Source organism: Melanostigma gelatinosum (genome assembly GCF_949748355.1).
Source record: "Melanostigma gelatinosum genome assembly, chromosome: 14".
NCBI classification, from domain to species: Eukaryota; Metazoa; Chordata; class Actinopteri; order Perciformes; family Zoarcidae; genus Melanostigma; species Melanostigma gelatinosum.
The window spans coordinates 2,269,376-2,288,821 of record NC_136647.1 but is presented as its reverse complement, the minus strand read 5'-3'; the positions used below and the strand labels follow the sequence as shown (position 1 = coordinate 2,288,821).

The following is a 19,446-nucleotide window of genomic DNA, read 5'->3' as shown; positions in this document are numbered from 1 at the left end:
CTGATTTCTAGCTGATGCGAAGAACTTCCTTCAAACGTAAGATGCACTTTTGTTGTTTTCTATTTCTACTCCGATGTTCTTTTAAACACTAAACATGTTTCTTTTCTCTTCCATTCACCGAGACTCCCTGGAAACAGTTTGGAGACGAGAGGAGGACGACTGAGAACAGAGGTCTCCACCAGGAATCGAACCGGTGACGTGTTTACTCTAAAGCTGTTATTTTATCATCCATCTCTTTCATTGTACGTCACCGAAGTGTTAACTGTTACTCGTCTAGACACCAATGAGCTGTAAGACGTCGTTAAACACTTTACTTAACCAATAATAACAGTACATATTTATGTATTGGTTCATTTATATGTTGTATGAATTTGACAATAAATATATCGTGCAGTAAAATGTGGGCTTCCAAGATGTAGTGGAGTAGAAGTATAAAGTGCGTTCGAATGGGAAATACTCAGATACAGTACATCAAAATTGCTCTTAAATACAGTACTTGAGTATATACTTCGTTGCTTTCCACCAGTGCATGGAAGTACTTGATAACCACAGCAGGTGTAACTGCTGCAGTGTGTGAGTGTGAGCAGCAGGAGGCAGGACTGAGCTCTCCACCAGGTGAAGACTCTCATCGTGTTACTGATTGATGATCTGGAATAACATCCCTCTGACCTCACCGGCCCGATCTCACCGGCCCCTTCGTCCAGGAAACAGAAAGAGAAAGAGAAAGAGAAAAGACCTCCACACAACCGTCAACTGAAAGGGAAACTACTAAAATAAGGCCGGGAACCCCGGGAAATAAAAAGAGGGACTAACCCCCGAAGGTGTGTGTGTGTGTGTGTGTGTGTACACATGACACCACTGATGCAGTATAATGAAGATAAAAGGATGATGAATGTGAAACGAAACCTGCTACGAATGTACGAGACGCTGCAGAAGAAGACACCAGGTAAGACTACTACTACTACTACTACTACTACTACTACTACTACTACTACTACTACTACTACTACTACTACTACTTATTATTTTACCACTGCCTCTTCTTGTGCTTCTTCTTATTTTTGTGCCTCTTCTTCTTTGGCTGCCTCTTCCTATTTTTCTTCTTCTTCTCCTGCCTCTTCTTCTTCTGCTGTGTCTTCTTTCTGATGCCTCTTTTTCTTCTTCTGCTGTCTTCTTTCTGATGCCTCTTTTTCTTCTTCTTCTTCTTCTCCTGCCTCTTCTTCTTCTGCTGTGTCTTCTTTCTGATGCCTCTTTTTCTTCTTCTGCTGTCTTCTTTCTGATGTCTCTTTTTCTTCTGCTGCTTTTTCTTCTGAGTTCTTCTACGCTTATTCACAAAACGTTTTAGTATTTTTCTCCAGTTTTACATGCTTGACGAGAAGTGATGGAGAGTAACTAAATACATTTACTCTTTAAGTTCTGTACTTAAGTACAACGGTGAGTTGTTTTTACCTCATACTGCACTGAATTTTGTCGCTGAATATTGTACTCAAAGTAAAATTCTTACATTTACGTTGGCAACAGTACTTTTGACGAAACATTCTCAACTCAAGGCCCTCTTACTAGCTCTTTCCGGGGCTTTCAATCACATCTTATTGTCTTCTTCAGCAGCAGTTGGCGCCTTGCTTTTATGATTGCATTCATGGATTTCTCGTTTGTGTCGTCTTAAAATATAAAGCGTCACAGTTCATTTCATGACAATCCTAAAAGTCCACTTACTGGCTTTTACCGGAGCTTTCAAGCACATCACACAGTCCTCATCAGCCGGAAGTAACTTCCAGAAGTTAGAGTGAGTCAGCACGAAAGATAAGAACAAATGCAAAACAAAAGTATTTCACAGTCAAAGGAGTTCGACTGTTTTTCCAATTCCAAGGATAGTTTTGAAATCAAAATGAAAACGTCTGAACATACAAAATATATTAAAATAAAATAAATAAACTGAGGTACGGAAGAATATTTAGCTTTTTTAAGTAGACATCTGCAGCTTATCACACCGCCAAAATAAAAGGTGTCTTTTCTTTGCCTGAGACCCTCACACAGTACGTCAGCACTAACGGAGGAGAAAGCGTTTCGCAGCATGTCGGAGTCCTCCGGAGACTCTCGTACACTCAGTCTGGATGTGTCAACTCTACTCATAATTACACTGTTTGTTTACAGTGTGGTGAACCAGAGGCAACATCACATGACAAACCAGACGCACTCCCAAAGTATGAAAAGGATGTGTGATTAACACACCCACACTGTGTTCCTATAAATCCATCAATAGCTGCTGCTGACTGTATTCTCTCTCTCTCTCTCTCTCTCTCTCTCTCTCGCTCTCTCTCTCTCTCTCTCTCTCTGTCTTTCTCTCTCTGTCTCTGTCTCTCTCTTTCTTAGTGTGTCTCTCTCTCTCCGTCTCTCTCTGTTCGCTCTCTCTCTCTCTGTCTTTCTCTCTCCCTCTCTCTGTCCTCTCTCTCTTAGTGTCTCCCTCTCTCTCTCTCTCTCTCTCTCTCGCCCTCGATGTATCTCTCTCTCTCTGTGTATGTCTCTCTCTCTCTCTCTCTCTCTGACCTCTCTCTCTCTCTCTCTCTCTCTCTCTTAGTGTTTCTCTCTCTCTCTCTTTCTCTCTCTGTCTCTCTCTGTCTCTCTTTCTCTCTCTGTCTCTCTCTGTCTCTCTCTTTCTTAGTGTGTCTCTCTCTCTCGTCTCTCTCTGTTCTCTCTCTCTCTCTGTCTTTCTCTCTCCCTCTCTCTGTCCTCTCTCTCTTAGTGTCTCCCTCTCTCTCTCTGTCCTCTCTCTCTCTCTCGCCCTCGATGTATCTCTCTCTGTGTATGTCTCTCTCTCTCTCTCTCTCTCTCTCTCTCTCTCTCTCTCCATTCTGTCTTTTCAAACATTCATCCATAAAAGGCTGTTTTAGATAAGAAACACATGCAGAACTTTTAAAATACCCCAAATTCCAAATGGTGTGTGAGAACATCCAAACTATTTCTGAGGAAACTTCACGATTAATCGAGGGAATTTTTTGGGAGGGAAAGGGGGGGGGAAGAGTTGCGTCTCCTTGAAGTGAAGCATAAAACTGGACTTCCCAACCCCCTTATAAGGCATTTCCCTGAGAACAGTGGGAGGGGGGGGGGGGGGGGGTGCAGGATATTCCCACAGGATGTGATGGCTGGACAGCAGCCGGAGCTGAAGAGTCAGCTGAGAGGAGCTCTCTGGTGCTTTGCTCGGTTACTATCGATCTGTGAGTGGGTGTGAGGATGTGAAATCAACATGGTCTCCGTGAAGACTAGTTATCGGATGAAAGGGAGGTAATTGTTGAGCTTGTTGCTGTTGCACGGTTTGGTTGTTGGGAGCCGATGCGTGCATGCTGACAAGTCGTAGGAAGAAGTTCTCAGATCCTTTTAAAAAGTAAAAGTACAGAAGTATCGGTTGCTATTTTGCAGAGACGATTTTACACGAAAAACAAGATGTAAGTACATATTTCAGGTAAAACCTCTGTATTTTGTTGTTACTACTTTTACTTCAGTTAAATAATCTGAATTTAAACAAAATATACAATTTAACAAGATGGAGAATCAGCAGTAAAGGGGCAGAAAAAGAGAAATGAAATGAGAAAGTACTACTTTGTAAATAGTCTGTGGATCATGATACCTCCAAAATAAAATACTCGCTGCTCCCCTGAATGAAAAAGTGAGTAAAAGTACACAAGTATTATCAGCAAAAAAGTATGAAGTACTCGTTCTGTGACGGATATGTTTTCATAAATACCATTGTTAGATTAGCATCAGTGTGTAAGTAGCGTTTTATTGTGGTAGCTGCTGCTGGAGCTAGTTTTAATACTTTATTTACTGCTGGGTGGTTCAGTCCAGTGGTTCTCAACCTCTGGGTCGGGCCCCTCCAAAGGGTCACCAGATGAATCTGAGGGGTGGATTCATGTTTATCTTGTTGACTTTTATTTGATCTTTCAGATCATTGAACTTGAGTTTAGTGCAGTTTAGTTGCATTCAAACATCATTTTGTTGGAGAAAGGGCTGGAAAAAATCACCAGTAACTATAGCTGTCAAATAATCTTAGTGGTGTAAAAATTAAAATGTTTCCCTCTGAAATGAAAATTGAACCACTCAAGTAAACATTGATTACACTTCGGTACAGTACCTGGAAGTCCACGGCTTCAGAGAGTGTTGATCGTTCTGGCTGCTGATTAACGGACACAATGTTTCATCAGGTTGTAAATGTTTAAAAGTGTTCTGCAACTAACTCAGAGGATCAACTTTGCTGCTCTGTTCTTCTGTGAAGGTCTTACATGAGAGTTGAGGAAAGTTTGTTTTTTTAACACTGAAATTAATAACAAATTAAAAGTAAGTGAGATTTCAGAGCAACAGCTGCTCGCATTTTCAAATTTAAAACCCCAACTGGGTGTTTTTTTAATCGCTGTCTGCAAACCTTTAGGGTACTTACCATTACAGCCATAATTACTCCCACATTGTCTGCCCTCCAAGCTTACAAGTTGTTGTTTTGTTCAGGGGAGCCTATCAGGAAATATTTCAGCAAGTTTCCGCAAAATATAACAAGGCACAGACCTTGTAAAAGGTGACTCACCGAGGCAAAAACAATCTCTCTTTTTTTTCCTAACAATAAGCTACAGTGCATTTACTCAGAGATCACGGAAACACACGTTATCTTAGTCATTCGTTCTCGGTTCTGCAGCTAAATACAGTATAAAATAGAAATGTCACTGAATACAAGTGCACAAAAAGCCCCTGTTTGTGTCTCAGGGCATAAATAGCACCGTCATAGGTCAGCATGTCACACGGTAGGTAGGGCTACCTCCAGCTTCCTTCCCTTTTTTCGAGTCATATCACCGGCAGCATGCTTCCTGCATTCGTGTGTTTCTAACCCGTGTTGATCTGGACTCTCCCTGTGCTGCAGCACCATGGCCGCCTTCCAGCTGCTCTTCCCGCTGTTGGTCAGCTGCGTGGCGGCGTCCGCACATCCTCCCCGGCACCTCCCAGCATGCCAAGTTGTAAGTAAAAACCTACACAGTTCAGATTTCTTTTTCCAGTTTTATTGCATCTTTCCCTCACATCTCCAGTCAAATGAACACAGAATATGTGTTCATCTGTTTTTGGTTTATTTAAAAAACGGAGATGAGAGCACCTCATCCATCAGGTGCTTGAGGTATTTTCAGATTATCCCCAGAAAAGGCCGACGGTTTATTTGACAGCTTTGACCAGCAGATCTGGTTTATTAGTTTAAGCTGCCGTCAGACCTTCAGCCTTCAATATTTGGACAGAGAAACATTATTTGGCTTCTCTGGAAGAAGAAGAATGGGAAGTGTTATTGTCTGCAGAGCTCACAGTAGACTGTGACATCTTTTCCAGTGATTCGTGTTCTACTTTTTGGCTTCTCATGCCAACCAGGCAGAACTTGTTCTAATTATGTCATGAAGTGGAAATGTGACACGCATCACTTCCCGTGTGCTGGAGGATTTTCTTTTCCTTGGAAAGACCAGCGAGTACGTAGAAGAGCTTTGAATGAAGTCGGGTGTCCTCACCGCTGCGTGTGTGTGTCGGTGATCTGACCGAACCTGTTTCAAAGACTCTGTAGTCTGTGTGGTTCATCCGTCACCTCCTGGCTGCTGCTGTCTGATGAAAGCACAACACACTCGTTCTTATTGGCTCCTTAACCTCCCCGAGACCACTGGTTCCTAAAGGCACCCAGAGGGTCCGAAGACGAGTCAAGAGGGCCACATGACTTATTCCCATTTTCCTAAAGGGACGGTTTGTAGCATTTAGGGGATTAGCAGAAATGTTTCATAACTATGTTTTGATCGGCGTGAATCTAAGAATGGTTGTGTTTCCGTGAGCTTAGAATGAGCCCTTCATATCCACACCAGAAGCAGGTCCTCTACGTTCCCTCAGGCATCGGGTTTTGGGCGTGTCGGGACGTGTTTGTTTACACTTATTACATGCGTGCAGTGTCTTTTTGAAATAAACTTCCATCTTCACAGGAAGTTATGTTTACGCAACAAAACTACTCTGGGTTAAGAATAAAGTACCAAGAATAAACGTCCTCATCATGCAGAAAAGTGTGTATGATATTATTTGATTGTAATCATTGATGCATGAATGTGTTTCATCACTTTAATTTTACTCATTTTAACTTTATGTACTGCTTATAAATTTCCCTTCGGAGATCAATTCAGTTTTATCTTTCCCAACAATAATATATTTTATTTGATGATTATAATTTTTAATCTTAATCTGGAAAGTATTGAAAGTTATTGAATAAATGTAGTTACACGCAGCAGGAAATGGAAATACTCAAGTAAAGTAATTTAACATAAATCAGTACTTGAGTAAATGTTCTTGTGTACATTTACACACACACACACACACACACACACACACACACACACACACACACACACACACACACACACACACACGTATATCAGATGTTGTGCACATAACGACTTAACTTCAGAGTTTTTCAATGACGATACTTTCTTTTAAATATGCCAGATTTGTTCTTCGACGCCCGACAACAGACACGAGATGTTCTGCCCCGCCACAATGAATCAGTGTGTTTGTTTACGGGCCGGCTTGTAAGAGACGAGGAATGCCACCCTCAGGATACCACGAATATGCCAAGAAGCTGCACGTAGTCGGCCTCAGAGAGAAAACAGGGACGGAGACGGTTTCATGAGCTGTTGGACAGAAAGGGGTCTCTGGTCATGTGGTTTCTGTAATAAACTGCTCTTAATAACGTCGATATTTGAATCTATGAGGGTAAAAGAAGAGCAGATGACGGAGTATCTTTCTTTTATTGTGTTGCTTAACGAACTAGAGATTGAGTCATTAAGACAGTGAATAGATTTCAAGAGGAAAAGTATTTCTTCTCATTAGAACAACTCGCCATCGTAAACCTCAGAGGACGGTGTTGCTGCCAAGAACGTGCTCAACAAACCGACCCTCCGCATACTCTCGAAACATTTGCTCTGTATTGTGTCATGGCTGCATAATCAGACTTTGTGTGCTTGTCTTTTGTTCTTCAGGTCCAGATGGATGCGTTTTGCAGCGACCTGAGCCTCAGCAGTGCTCCGGTCGACCTCCCTCGCGGCGTCCAGACGCTGGACCTCTCTCGGAACCAGGTGCAGAATCTCACCCGGGAAACTCTGGCGTACCACACCGGCTTCCGGCACCTGAATCTCCACTCCAACAAGATCCACTTCATCCAGCCGGGGCTCTTCAAAGACATGACGGATCTGAAAGTCTTGGACCTGTCCAGGAATCATCTGAATGTTTTCGCTCTCTCCAAAATCAACATCGGGCCTCTCACGGCCGTGGAGTCGCTCGACCTGTCGAGCAACGGGCTGTACACGGGGATGTCGGACTATTTCCTGGCGGATTCTCCGTCGCTGGAGAACCTCTCTCTGAACGGAAACAGCATCACCAAAATAGCACAGAACACCTTCAGCGGATCCTCGTCGTTGAGAAAAATCGGCCTGCACAACAACGTGATCTTGGAGATCGAAGACGGCGCTTTCGACTCCCTGAACCGTCTGACTGAACTCGATTTGTCCAAGAACTCGATCACCTGCATCACAGACTTCAACCTCTGCAACTTGAAAGTGCTCAACCTCAGCAAGAACAGCATGGAGCTTTTCCAAAGCGCGACATCAGCGGATTACTACAACCTCCTCTCACTCGACCTGAGCGAAAACAAAATGCTTTACTTTCCCCGTCTCCCCAGAAACAACAGGCTGGAACACCTGGACGTTTCACGGAACCAACTCCAGAGCGTCAACGTCACGGGGACTCCTGAAACAAAGGTGTTTTTCTCTCACCTGAGATACCTGGACATGAGTTACAACCAACTGAAAAGCATACCGGAGTCCTTTTTTTACTGCATGGCATCACTGGAGGTCCTGAACGTGAGCAATAACTGCATCAGCTCGTTCTCTGTCGCTAACGAAGACCTTCTACGGACCGTGAAGATCATCAATCTCAGCCATAACTCGCTGCAGAGCCTGACGTTCGGGGAAAACACTCTGCAATCGCTGGAAGAGCTCGTCCTACATGGAAACGACCTCGCCACCCTGGACCACGGCATATTTCAAAGACTTCCGAGCATCAAACACCTGCAGCTCCAGCAGAATAACCTGCAGATCTGTTCCTCGGACCAGAACCACCAGGATCCTCCGGGTTGCGTCTCCTTTGCCTCTATACCGAACTTGCAGTACTTGGATCTGTCTGAAAACAATGTGAGGACTCTGCCTGCGAACGCATTTTCCAACACCCCTCTGACGTTACTGGACTTGTCCCTGAACCCGGGCTTGGACATGGACAAGGACTCCCTCTCCGGTCTGGAGCATTCCCTGGTCCACCTCCTCCTGAGGGAAAACAACATCTCCAGTCTAAACACAGACTTGTCGTCGCTGAGGAGTCTCAAACACATAGACCTGTCCACCAACCAGCTGACCGCTCTACCGATGTGGAACAAAGACTCCTCCATCGAGTCCCTGAATCTGCAGAACAACCACCTGGTCACCCTGGAGTACAGCACCATGCTCGCTCTGGAGCACTCGCTAAAAACCCTCTACATGGGCTCCAACCCGCTGAGCTGCTGCAGCAACCTGGACTTCCTCCACATGGTGCAGAACTCGGCCGTGGTCGTTCCCGACATCGAGACCGTGACCTGCATTCACGAGGAGTACTCGGAGCCGGTCAACATCGAGAAGGTGACCCAGGAAATGTGTCGCACATCGGGGGTCCAGAACTACGTCATAGCTGTCGTGGTGATGGGGTTGGTGGCGGTGATCGTGTCGCTGCTGCTGGTTAAATGTTGCAAGTCGAGGAAACCGAAGCACAACCGAAGCTTCAACGCCTAATGTGAAACCATGAAGGACTTTTAGGTTTTTCCACTTGGTTGGTGCTTTTTAAACCAGAGTTAAAAAAACATGACTGTTGTGTCTGCAAAGTCACACAAAGACTTGTGAAGGGAAATTTATTGCCTTGACTTCGGTTTACCACGACCATCTTTGCCACTCGAGTGAGACGGGACACGCGAAAAGAGACCACAATGGCTGCCCGATAGGCGGAGACACCAATGAAGAAGACGCATGCCATATTGTCTCCTAAATGAAGACAACAGAGTGCTGCAGGAATGAGTCCGAAAAACACGTAAATGACTCAGCATTTTCTGAATGTGTTTTTTGGTTAGATGCCAGAAATCAGGTCTGTGTGTAACACAAGCTGGAGAGATACAAAACATGTCAGTAAAAAACCCTCTGGTGAATTTAGAAGCTATTAAAAAATAGTCTAAATGAGTCGATTAAACATCTTCACAAGAACACCAGACGTGAAGTCATGTGTAGTTTGTTTTTAGCCTCACTTTAGCTTTTTAAATCATAAAAGCGGTGTTCATTTGTGAAGATTATAATATTATATCGTCATCCCTGCTGCACTCTATCAACAAACTCTTTAAAACAAGTGGGAAATATTTGGTTTTGGAGTGTTGGACTTTTAAAAGGACTTCAATAGTTGAAGTGTCTTGCAGTGAACATCTAGTGGTCACTTTAGGAACTGCAACTTAAAGCCTTTCGGGTAAAGCAGGAGTGTTTCCTGTTTGTTTCACAAGCCTGATGCTAACTATCATAAGTTTATTGAATGTAAAAGGATTAATCCACTCTAAAAAAAACACTTAAACACTGTTGACTCTGTCATAACATGCTATGGGAATAGTTTGACTTTTTAGGAAATACGCTGAGAGGCAAGCGGCCTGTTAGCTTAGCTTAGCATAAAGACTGGAAACACCTAGCGTAGCTCTGTCTAAAGGTAACAAAATCCGCCGACCAACTCCTCTAAAGCTCACTAATTAAAATTTGTATGCACCAAACAGGAAGTGACTGCGCTCGGCCCAAAAAAAACAACACATAATTTGTTGTTTTTACATCAAACGGATACGATTTAATTTGTAGCTAGCTGTTTCCTGTCTTTAGCCTCAGCTAAGCTAAGCTAACAGACTGGTAGCTTTTGCTTCGTGTTTACAGCACAGAGACGAGAGCGCTATCATCGAACTTTCAGCAAGAAAGCAAATAAGCATATTTTCTATCTTTAATATTGAACTATTTCTTGAAGTGTCGATCGATGGGTTCTTAAAAAATGATGATTAATAACTGTGAGTGACAGAGAAACTTAACAAAGTCAGATGTCTTCACTCAGTGACGTTCGGTGTAACAGTGTCTGAGAGGGGAATCTGTCCTTCAAGCTAAGAATAAAGGAAGACAAACACTACAAAAAGGTCAGGAAACAAAAAGCTCAATTCATATGAAGAATGATTAAATGAAGTGTATATATATATATATATGTAGGATCATGTCAAAAAGAGTTTTTATAAAGCAATCCAACACGTCCCTTTACCCTTTCTATGTGGTTTGCACTTTAAATTCCCTCTTGTTTGTGTGATTGTGTCTTATTCTGTGACTGTTTTTAACACTAAGAATATTTTTGTTACAACAAAAACTAAGCTGGATATTTTACAGTACGTTTTCTGTATTGATCCCAGGTGCTGTGGTGCAACACAGAAATAGCTATTCATTTGACATGAAAAGGCTGAAAGCTGGGCTATAAGCACTGAAATTAACAACTGTGACACTCTGATGTGGAAGTTTAATATACATACTGTTTATTTTTTGGATAAATAATTGAATAACTGTTGTGGGCTACACTGGGATCCACGGTTTCATACAATTTGAATGTGTTGATAACTCATCCTGTGATTTTTGTAACGTCATGTGAGCAATATTTTGTACCAAATGAAGGCCATTTTCTACACGTAAACACTGTGTGGGACATTATTTTATGTACAAAAACATGTAAACCTCTGAACGTAGTATTCACACCAGCACTCATTGTCACCTCATTATTCAGTAATACCTTAATATGATTTCTTTGCTCTGTACATTTTGGATACTGTTTGGAGTTTTGGGGCAAGAAACAGCACTTAATGATATGAGAATAAACTGAATGTCATTTTCTAATATTTCTCTTGAGTATTGCACAAACATTCGTCTAGACTCATATTTGTATTTGATATATTATTTAATTCTGTATTCTTTGAAGTTTGGTGTAAGATATGCTGTTACAGATACAAGCTATATTTCTTATTTTTCTTTATTTTTAGAAATACAACATGGGAGTTCTTATCAGAAAAACGGATACATTTGAATGTTAGAAGCTATATTTCAGATTGCCATCTCTTATTGATTTTTTTAGCTGTATGCCACACACGTAAGAGCTGAAAACGATCAATTAATTGATTAGATGAATGTCAAAAAAATGAATCGGCAGCTGTTGACTGATTCTTTACTGGAAAAATGTAAATAAATCCGTATCGTAGGTCTACCCAATCAAATTGGATTGTTTTCAACGGTCGTCAATATGATTTGTTTGCTAGGAACGTCAATCGTATATTCTGACCAATTAAAAGTCTCTAATATGCATGTGGGCGGGGCTTTTACAGTTGCGTCTGATAAAGTTCGCGTGCGCTGTTCCGCTGTCGTAAAGCGTTTCGAAGAGTCGGAATTCGGAAAGAAAATTCGTGAGAAATATATTCAAAGAAACCCCGGATGGAGGAAGAAGACGAAACACGTGAGCTAGCAAGTGGCTAGTTTAAATGGTGGATGCCGCCTGCCGTAAAGTAGCAGCTTCTCCACCGCAAAGATTACGGTAAGATTTAACGAATGTACTTGAATGCCCGCCGTGGCCGTTGAATGATGACAGAAGATGTCCACTTTATACACTGTATGTAGGTTAGCTTAAGTATCCATATTTGTTTGTTTGCTTGGTTAACTAAATCTTTAAACTATTGTTTAGTTAGTTCATTCAACATTATTCTATTTCATTGTATATATTCATTTTATATTTAATATTTTCTGTTATTTTTACTGTATATACGTTATTAATTATCTGCATGCTGATGTCTAATAACAAATGACTCAAAGAGATACTTTGACTTTTGTAATGGTGCATTCAGGTGACCCGTGTGAAGTTGGACATTTCTAAGCTTTACCACCATGCAGTGAAAGTGAAAAGTTGTATGATATCCAGGTTTATGAGTCGTGATGTTTCACATGGTAAAAGTGGTTATCTACCAGGTTAATTGATGGTATTTTTTCTAGTTTGCTTCCCCTAATCTGTCGTAATTTTTGTAAATGAGTCTAACATCAAAAGTAGAGTTCATCCAGGCTGACATCTAGTTTTAGCGTTATAAGACAACTGTAGCACGTCATTTAATGTAATTAACTGATAACCATCCACATGCAAACAGCTGGTTAACAGGAAGCAGTCCTGGGATGGTTTTAAAGAGACGGGTTTAAAGGAAAAGTTGGAGATTCTGTGAAATAAGACTTCAATGATGAATTTATCGCCACTTTCATGTCTCTGGGGTAAATATGAAGCTACAGACGGTTAGCTTAGCTTAGCACAAAGACTGGAACCAGGGCTAAAAGCTAGCCTGTGATATCAAAATCTGCCTACCAACACAAGACATTATATCTTGTTTGTTTCATCCATATACTTAGACCTGCACATTTACACTTAATAATCAATCAAACTTTATTTTCATACAGATTAATTCAATTCTAAAACGTTTCTCTGACGAGCTGATAATAAGACAACTTGAGACGAAGAAATAACTTTAAAAACCTGAAATAGAAAACAATAACATTGAAATAAAATGACAAATAAAACAGATAAGTGGTTCCTTTTCTTCATTACTTTTGATCACCCTGAGCTGAGGCTTTTAATTTGATATTGTTGACTTTTCTCCAGCCTTTCTTCGTTTCTACCCTCCTGTGTTTGCGTTTGGATTTCGGCTTTACGATAGAATAAGTGCTGAACTGTCGATAACCAAAGCCTTTTACTCTCGATGACTCAGAGCCTCCTTCCCTCCTTTTGCCGTCCAGGGTGGTACAGGAAGTTGTCCGCGGGCCAAAGGGGAAAAATCCTCTTTCACTTTGAAAACAGGCATGAGAATCTCACGAATGTTTGGTAAAATGTTCCATTTAGAAACCGGCTTTTGTCTCGATGATGAAGCGATATGTTGGTTGACACTTTATTTTCTAGCGTGGAGCTAATATCAACATGTCACCGGGTGTTTGTGTTTGATTTAGATGCTGCCCTGAATCACACTGTGAAGTGTTTAAAGAAGAAGACGCTGTTTAACTTTAACTTTGAAGAAGCTCCTCCATGCTGCCCAGCATGTATTTGCTTGAATAATAAATATAGTTTTGTCTGTCTAGCTCTTTTTGTTTGGATATAGTTCAGGCTGGCGAGAACCGAACAAGACTGAAACGTTTTTTATTCCAGTAATGCAGCTCTGAATCAGCTCCTGTTGCAGATCAACTGTCAACTCTATAATTGAGAAGCGACAGGAAGCCTCTCAACTAATCCACACAATCTTTATATCTGGTATCTGGAACTGTCGAGGCCGTGTTTGTTTGATTAGTACTTTGATTGACAAGTTCAGCCCTTCTGTGGACTTCATGTGTGCCACACTCATCATCAGAAGGCCTTCCACGAACAATCGGTAGTGGACCTTTTACATTTTGGTTCTTAATTGATGTCTATGAGTGAGAGTTTAGGGGCTTACAGATCTTTCAATTAAATGAAGTAATCCATAAGTCTCCAAAGTCGTATGACTGTTAGTCGACTAAGGATTTCTTTGGTCCAGGACAGCCCTAAGTGTATTTACTTAAAACTAATAAGTGAATTACCTGAATTACACTCACTAAGTTCCTCCTTTACTTATTATGGTTCCAGGAAGATCTACTGAGAGATGGAATTAGACGACTAAACTCTAACTTTATTTATTTGTCCAGCATGGTATCGGCTCTCCAGGGCAAAGTAAAAAGCAGACAGCAGTGGAAGCTCTTCCTCCTCGGGGAGATGTTTGTTCAGCCTGTGAGGGGAAGCTCTGTTCCTCTCAGTCTAAATGTAGGCAAAAGATTTGAGCTTCAACCCTTTCGCGAGCCGAAGATAAACAAAGTGGACTCCTACCAAGCAACCCGCCGAAAGGCATCCTTTCCTTTCAAAGACTTTTCTCCTTTGTTTATGAGATGAGCAGCGATAGAATCAGAGGCCTACGGGAAGTATTTAATTGGAAGCAGACCTCAGTCACTTTTCCTCCTCTGTGACCGGGCATTGAGTCACAAATGAATATTATCAACCTGTATTTATCATACTTCAGTCATGCTGAGATCAAAAACACTCGTTTATGAGGTACGGCTAGAGCACTTAGTCACAGTCTGGAAAAGAAAGTGAGAAGAAAGAGAAAACATGTGTTTTGTCTGAACACCTGCTGTAAACAAAGAAAAATGAGAATACTTTCGTGTTTCAATCACCATTCGTTTCAGCATGACAAAAGCATAAAAAAATGACCATCTTAGTTCAGCATGTTTGCATGCTAACGTTTACTAATTATCACTAAACACAATGTACAGGCTCATAAACCAGGCGGCAACCTCCAGTTCTGAAGAGTGAAGTCAATCCTGAAGTGCTTAAAGCTGCATTCTCTCTAGTGTCCACCAGGGGGCGACTCCTCTGGTTGTATAGAAGTCTATAGAAAATGACTCTACTTCTCTCTTGATTTATTCCCTCAGTAAACATTGTAAACATGAGTTTATGTCTCAATCTCTAGTTTCAAGTCTTCTTCAATACAGCATGATGTTCATTTAGTACATTATGGTCCATTTAGAGTCACACAGACCATAAAGCAGGGGATGCTTCAGGGCGGGGCTACACGGTGATTGACAGGTCTCTGCCACACGTAGTCTGGTCTGGGAGATGAAGTGTTTTTTCTTTTTTATAGTACGTTACAAGTTCATGAAGTTTACTGTAACATTTTGGTGGCCTTAAAAATGATTCAGCGTTCACTTGCTCCATGCTCTTATGACACTTGTTCCACAAACCAATTGGTGACGTCATGGTGACCACGTCTACTTCTTATACACGGTTTATGGTCATCAACCAAAGTAAACCAACTTTCCACTGTTTCTCTCAAACCCAGGGTTCAATAATCTGGGAACCGTTAATGTTTGGACAAAACTTCATGGCAATCCGTCCGACACCAGCAGAGGTATTTCAATCTGAACCAGTGTTGGTCTGATATTGCAATATATTATATTCCAGAGGTAAATTGGGGGAATCGTACCTTTTTTTTTTTTTTAAGACCAATAAGCATCCAGGTTGTTGAAGTGCAGAGCCAACCTTTGTTACCCGCTCCCCTTGAGGGTAATCATCGCCTCACGTGGATCACTACATAAACCTTTCAGCATGTGCATGGCCAATAAAATAGGAAATCTGGCATGATATTGTGTTGATCGCGCAGCCATATGTCCAAACTGAATCAACCTGGACTCTCAAGCACAATGTTCTTGGATAAACCTCAAAGCAAGTGGAGTAATTCTCTTTTGCATGATGTGTAATAGCATTGTGCTGAGTGTGCGTGTCCTGTTTGTATTTTGTCTGCTGTGTTTTCAACACAGACTTAAAGCACAACAGCTGTAGCTTCACTCGAGATACAACGGCAGCAAATTAAAGTTTAATGTAGAATACACACATCGGATGATGTAACTACGGGGAATGAACACAAGTAGGTCACCTCCGACCTTTTCCCATGGTCCTTGGCGCTGAATGGAGATGGCGAGCTCTGTGTGGGAGCACTGGGATGGCTGTGGATGAATAACGGGATGCTCTCAGTCAGTGAGGGCGGAGATCACGGAGCTAGGCACAGCCACGAGGTCGACACGCACATCCATCTGCACTGAGATACTCCCAACCACGGCTTCTTGACTGGAAACAGATGGAAATAGGACTGAATCATCATCATCATCATCGTATTTACATTACGATTGTCTGGTATGACTTATGAATACTGAACTGAGGTGGTCATTTAAAGGCAGCGGTTTGTGGGTCCAGGCTGAAATATCTCCACCACTATTTGATGGATTCTCTTGAACGTTTGTAAAGACATTCATGTTCCCCAGATGATTAACCCTGCTGACTTTGGTGATCCCCTGACTTTCCCCTCAGCCCCATCATGAGGCTGACAACTATTGGTTGGATTGCCTTTAACTTTTGTACATTCATGTTTCCCTCAGGATGAATTGTAGTAACTTTGGTGATCTCTTCACTTTACATCTTTCGCCATCGTCAGGTCAACGTTCTCATTCTAATAATGAATTAAATAACTTTTGTTCAACAGGTTCAGACATTCCCTTCTGTCCCAGCTCTACTTAATGGGTTATTTACCAAATGTTAGCATACTAAGTGCTAGCAACGTGAAAATGCTGAAAAATGTTGCTGTAGACTTTTAGTCTTGTTCATTGCAGCTTTGGTTTTATTTTAGCCTGTTAGCTCATTTAGCTGTGGCCATCGGTTCTGTTGGTTCGAATGGTTCATCGGAGTAATTGCAGGGAATCTGTGAACATGGAGACACGAGCAGTCAGACGAAAGTAAACTAACTGAAATACACCGTTGCCACTGAACGAATCGTTTGGTTTAAGCACAAAAACACAAAACAACCATCTGATACCTCCGTAGTAAATAACAGGCTGCTAAACTAACTGTGTGCAGCGCTCGTAAAGACGAGTTTTGTACCGACGAGCAATAAAGTCAATCAGTACTTAGTTTCATACGTGTTGAAGTGCATTTAACCGATAATGTGACTGCTGAGCTTAGTAAAACACAGTGCAGGTTTAAATCAGAATTAACTTGAACTCAAGTTGCTGAGGTCCAACCATGACGCTCTTTCCAACTGATACACTCACAGATCTCTTTAAAGTCTTACGGTTGTACACTTGGAACCACAATGACTCACAGAACTCTCACAAAGTGATAAATTACAGTAAAGAACAATTACAACATGATACGTATGTGGTAGTAGTCAATATAATTGACCTCCTGATCATTTTATTTGTTAATGATTGTCGTTTTGTTGAGTACAGGCTACTCTTCAGCCAACACGTTGCAGACAAGCGGAACCAGTGTCTGAAGGACTCACCCTGACTCAAGAAAAGCAAAAAGAAATTGCGTAAAGTCAAGCTGAAGGAATGCTGCTCTGGCCTCCATGATGGATATGTTGCAGGAAACTCCTATTTCGGCCTCATCCACCCACAATCTTTCCCACGGGGTTTAAATGACGTTAAATTGTTAGACTAAACAGACCACCAAAACACACGGTCCACTGCTGTGTTTAATGGAGACTCCCCGAGAGAAGACATTCAGTGACGACTCAGGAAAAAGCAGCTGGACTTTGAGTATATTTCATGGTTTATCCAGAAGGTTTCATCAGCTCTACAGAACCGATGAAGGACTGATGGAGCCTCTCAGATGAGCGCGTGAATGTACGATGTCATCTCAAAGAACCATTGAGGCCGGGCTCACTACATCTACATGTATGTCGTGAGTTCTTCATCATTGATCATTGCCACCACTTTAACATGACACTGCAAAAAGTGATGATGTAACGTTGGTAGTAAACACAAGTCCTCCATCTTTGATGTTCTCTCGTATCTCTGTTGGGAGAATTTTATCCGATGAAAGCTTAATTTACACCGATAACTATTGCCGATCATTGGTGATCCATATCGGCAGATACAGATCGTTTTGTTTATTTTGTTATAGCAGCTGATATAAATGGCTCCAGACTTTTCCTTTTTCGCCACCGTCCAAAGAATCATAACCGCTGGAAGTCAGCGTAAACCATTAAAAATGTACTTTTTTACAGTCATCTATAGTGGTTGATGTATTATTATCTGCTAATGTTAGCAGGTAGAACAGCTCTTAATTCCCTCCAATATATATTTTATGTTTCTGTGAAATCATCTCCTTCAAACAACTAGATTTATTCAAACTTTTCACCAAAACTACATTTTACAAGATTACATTTGAACACATTTTAATTTAACATTCGTAACCTACGTATGTAAGTGCGAGACACAGTTTAAATTGTGACCCGTGTTTTGTGGCGCTGGATGAAACATCAGAGGGTGTTAGGACTCAAAATGTCACTGCAATCCGGGGAACATTTGAGATATTTCTTTGACACTGAAAACAAAGAATGCATCTCTGTTGTCTTCCTGAGGAAACGGCGCTGTTCATAGTAGCCGTTACTCAGGTGAGTCAGCAGAGCCGGGTAAACTGTGCTATCCGGTGGGACTTTGGCAACATTATCCGTGCAGGGGTGCAGGGTGGAGGGACGGGAACTCAGCGTGCTCCTCAACTGCTAAACAGAGCCACATGTTCGGAGGTTAAGGTCAACCAATCAGACTCTGCAGGCTGGATATCAGCCCCCAGGAGCCCAGTGGATCACTTTCAACACGAGGGGGGGGAGCGCCGGTGTGTTAACACACACTCCAGCCAGGGAGAGTGTATGAACACACACTCCTGCCAGGGAGTGTGTGTTCATACACACTCCTGCCAGGGAGTGTGTATTCATACACACTCCTACCTGGGAGTGTGTGTGTTAAGGCTTTTTACAAGTGTGCAGAGCCAGTGGAAAAACCTCAAACACCGCCGCACAGCGTCCAATAAACACGAAGCTTGGCTCTGCTGGTCGGTATAATGCAATAAATAGCATTTTATATTCGCCAGTAGGAGCCACAGTAAAGGTTTTTTGGCCTGTAAGCAGATAATATAATAGTTGCCAAAAACTGTGCTCATAACACTTAATGGAACCTGAATGTGTTGTAGTTCAGGATTTGGCTGCGATGTAACCAGTAAATTGGAAAAATGAACAGCAGAGTCCTGGCAAACTGACACTTAGCTTATTTTGTGAAACATAAAAATTTGTCACATACTTTATCAATAACTGTCATGGTTTGATATAAATTTGTACATTTTTTTACTTCTTAATCGTCAAACTATTTGCTTATACATCTATTAAGATAAAAATATCTGCACACTGTATGAGTTTCTGGTTTAAAGGTGCCAAATAAAAAATTCAGAGCATATCTATGATTGAGGCATTGTCTCCAAATGGTCAGAATTTTGAATAAAGCACATTTAACCTCAAACACACCATGAACACAGAGCGCTCTTACACAACCTGCTCCATGAGGAAGCTCCTAGAATCTCAGTCAAAGTACTTCTTTGTATTGTAGGAAGTCCTCTTAACTGGAATTTCAGTAGAAAGTTCTCCACACGTTGCGTATTGTAACTTCCCTTTGATGATTTTTGACACGAAAGCTGAAGATTCTCTGTGCTCACTTTTAAATCAGACTTTAAAGGTGCTCGAAACTCAGAGCAAATATAGCAGCAACCCACTACTTGTGCGTGCGTGCGTGTTGTAATCGGAGCTTCTGAGCTTTGTTCACATCGCGTATGCTTCAGGCATAAATCAACACTTCAGTTCACCCTCGGGTTAAAAGTGTTCAACAGTGTTCACACGAAACGCGGTGCGAGTAG

The 19,446-nt window shown here is 41.7% G+C and overlaps 1 protein-coding gene across 2 annotated transcripts; it reads left to right on the top strand.

The window, feature by feature from the left end:
- Positions 1 to 3,274: 3,274 nt before the first annotated feature.
- On the top strand, positions 3,275 to 11,014 carry lrrc32 (leucine rich repeat containing 32). Of its 2 annotated transcripts, none has more exons than XM_079283171.1 (3): positions 3,275 to 3,282; positions 4,904 to 4,997; positions 7,032 to 11,014. In XM_079283171.1, exons 2-3 carry the CDS (start codon positions 4,908 to 4,910, stop codon positions 8,865 to 8,867), a joined length of 1,926 nt encoding a protein of 641 aa, XP_079139297.1. In that variant the 5' UTR covers positions 3,275 to 3,282; positions 4,904 to 4,907; the 3' UTR covers positions 8,868 to 11,014. The 2 variants fall into 2 exon arrangements, with proteins under 2 accessions (XP_079139297.1, XP_079139296.1); XM_079283170.1 differs by having other exon boundaries at positions 3,275 to 3,443.
- Positions 11,015 to 19,446: the final 8,432 nt, after the last annotated feature.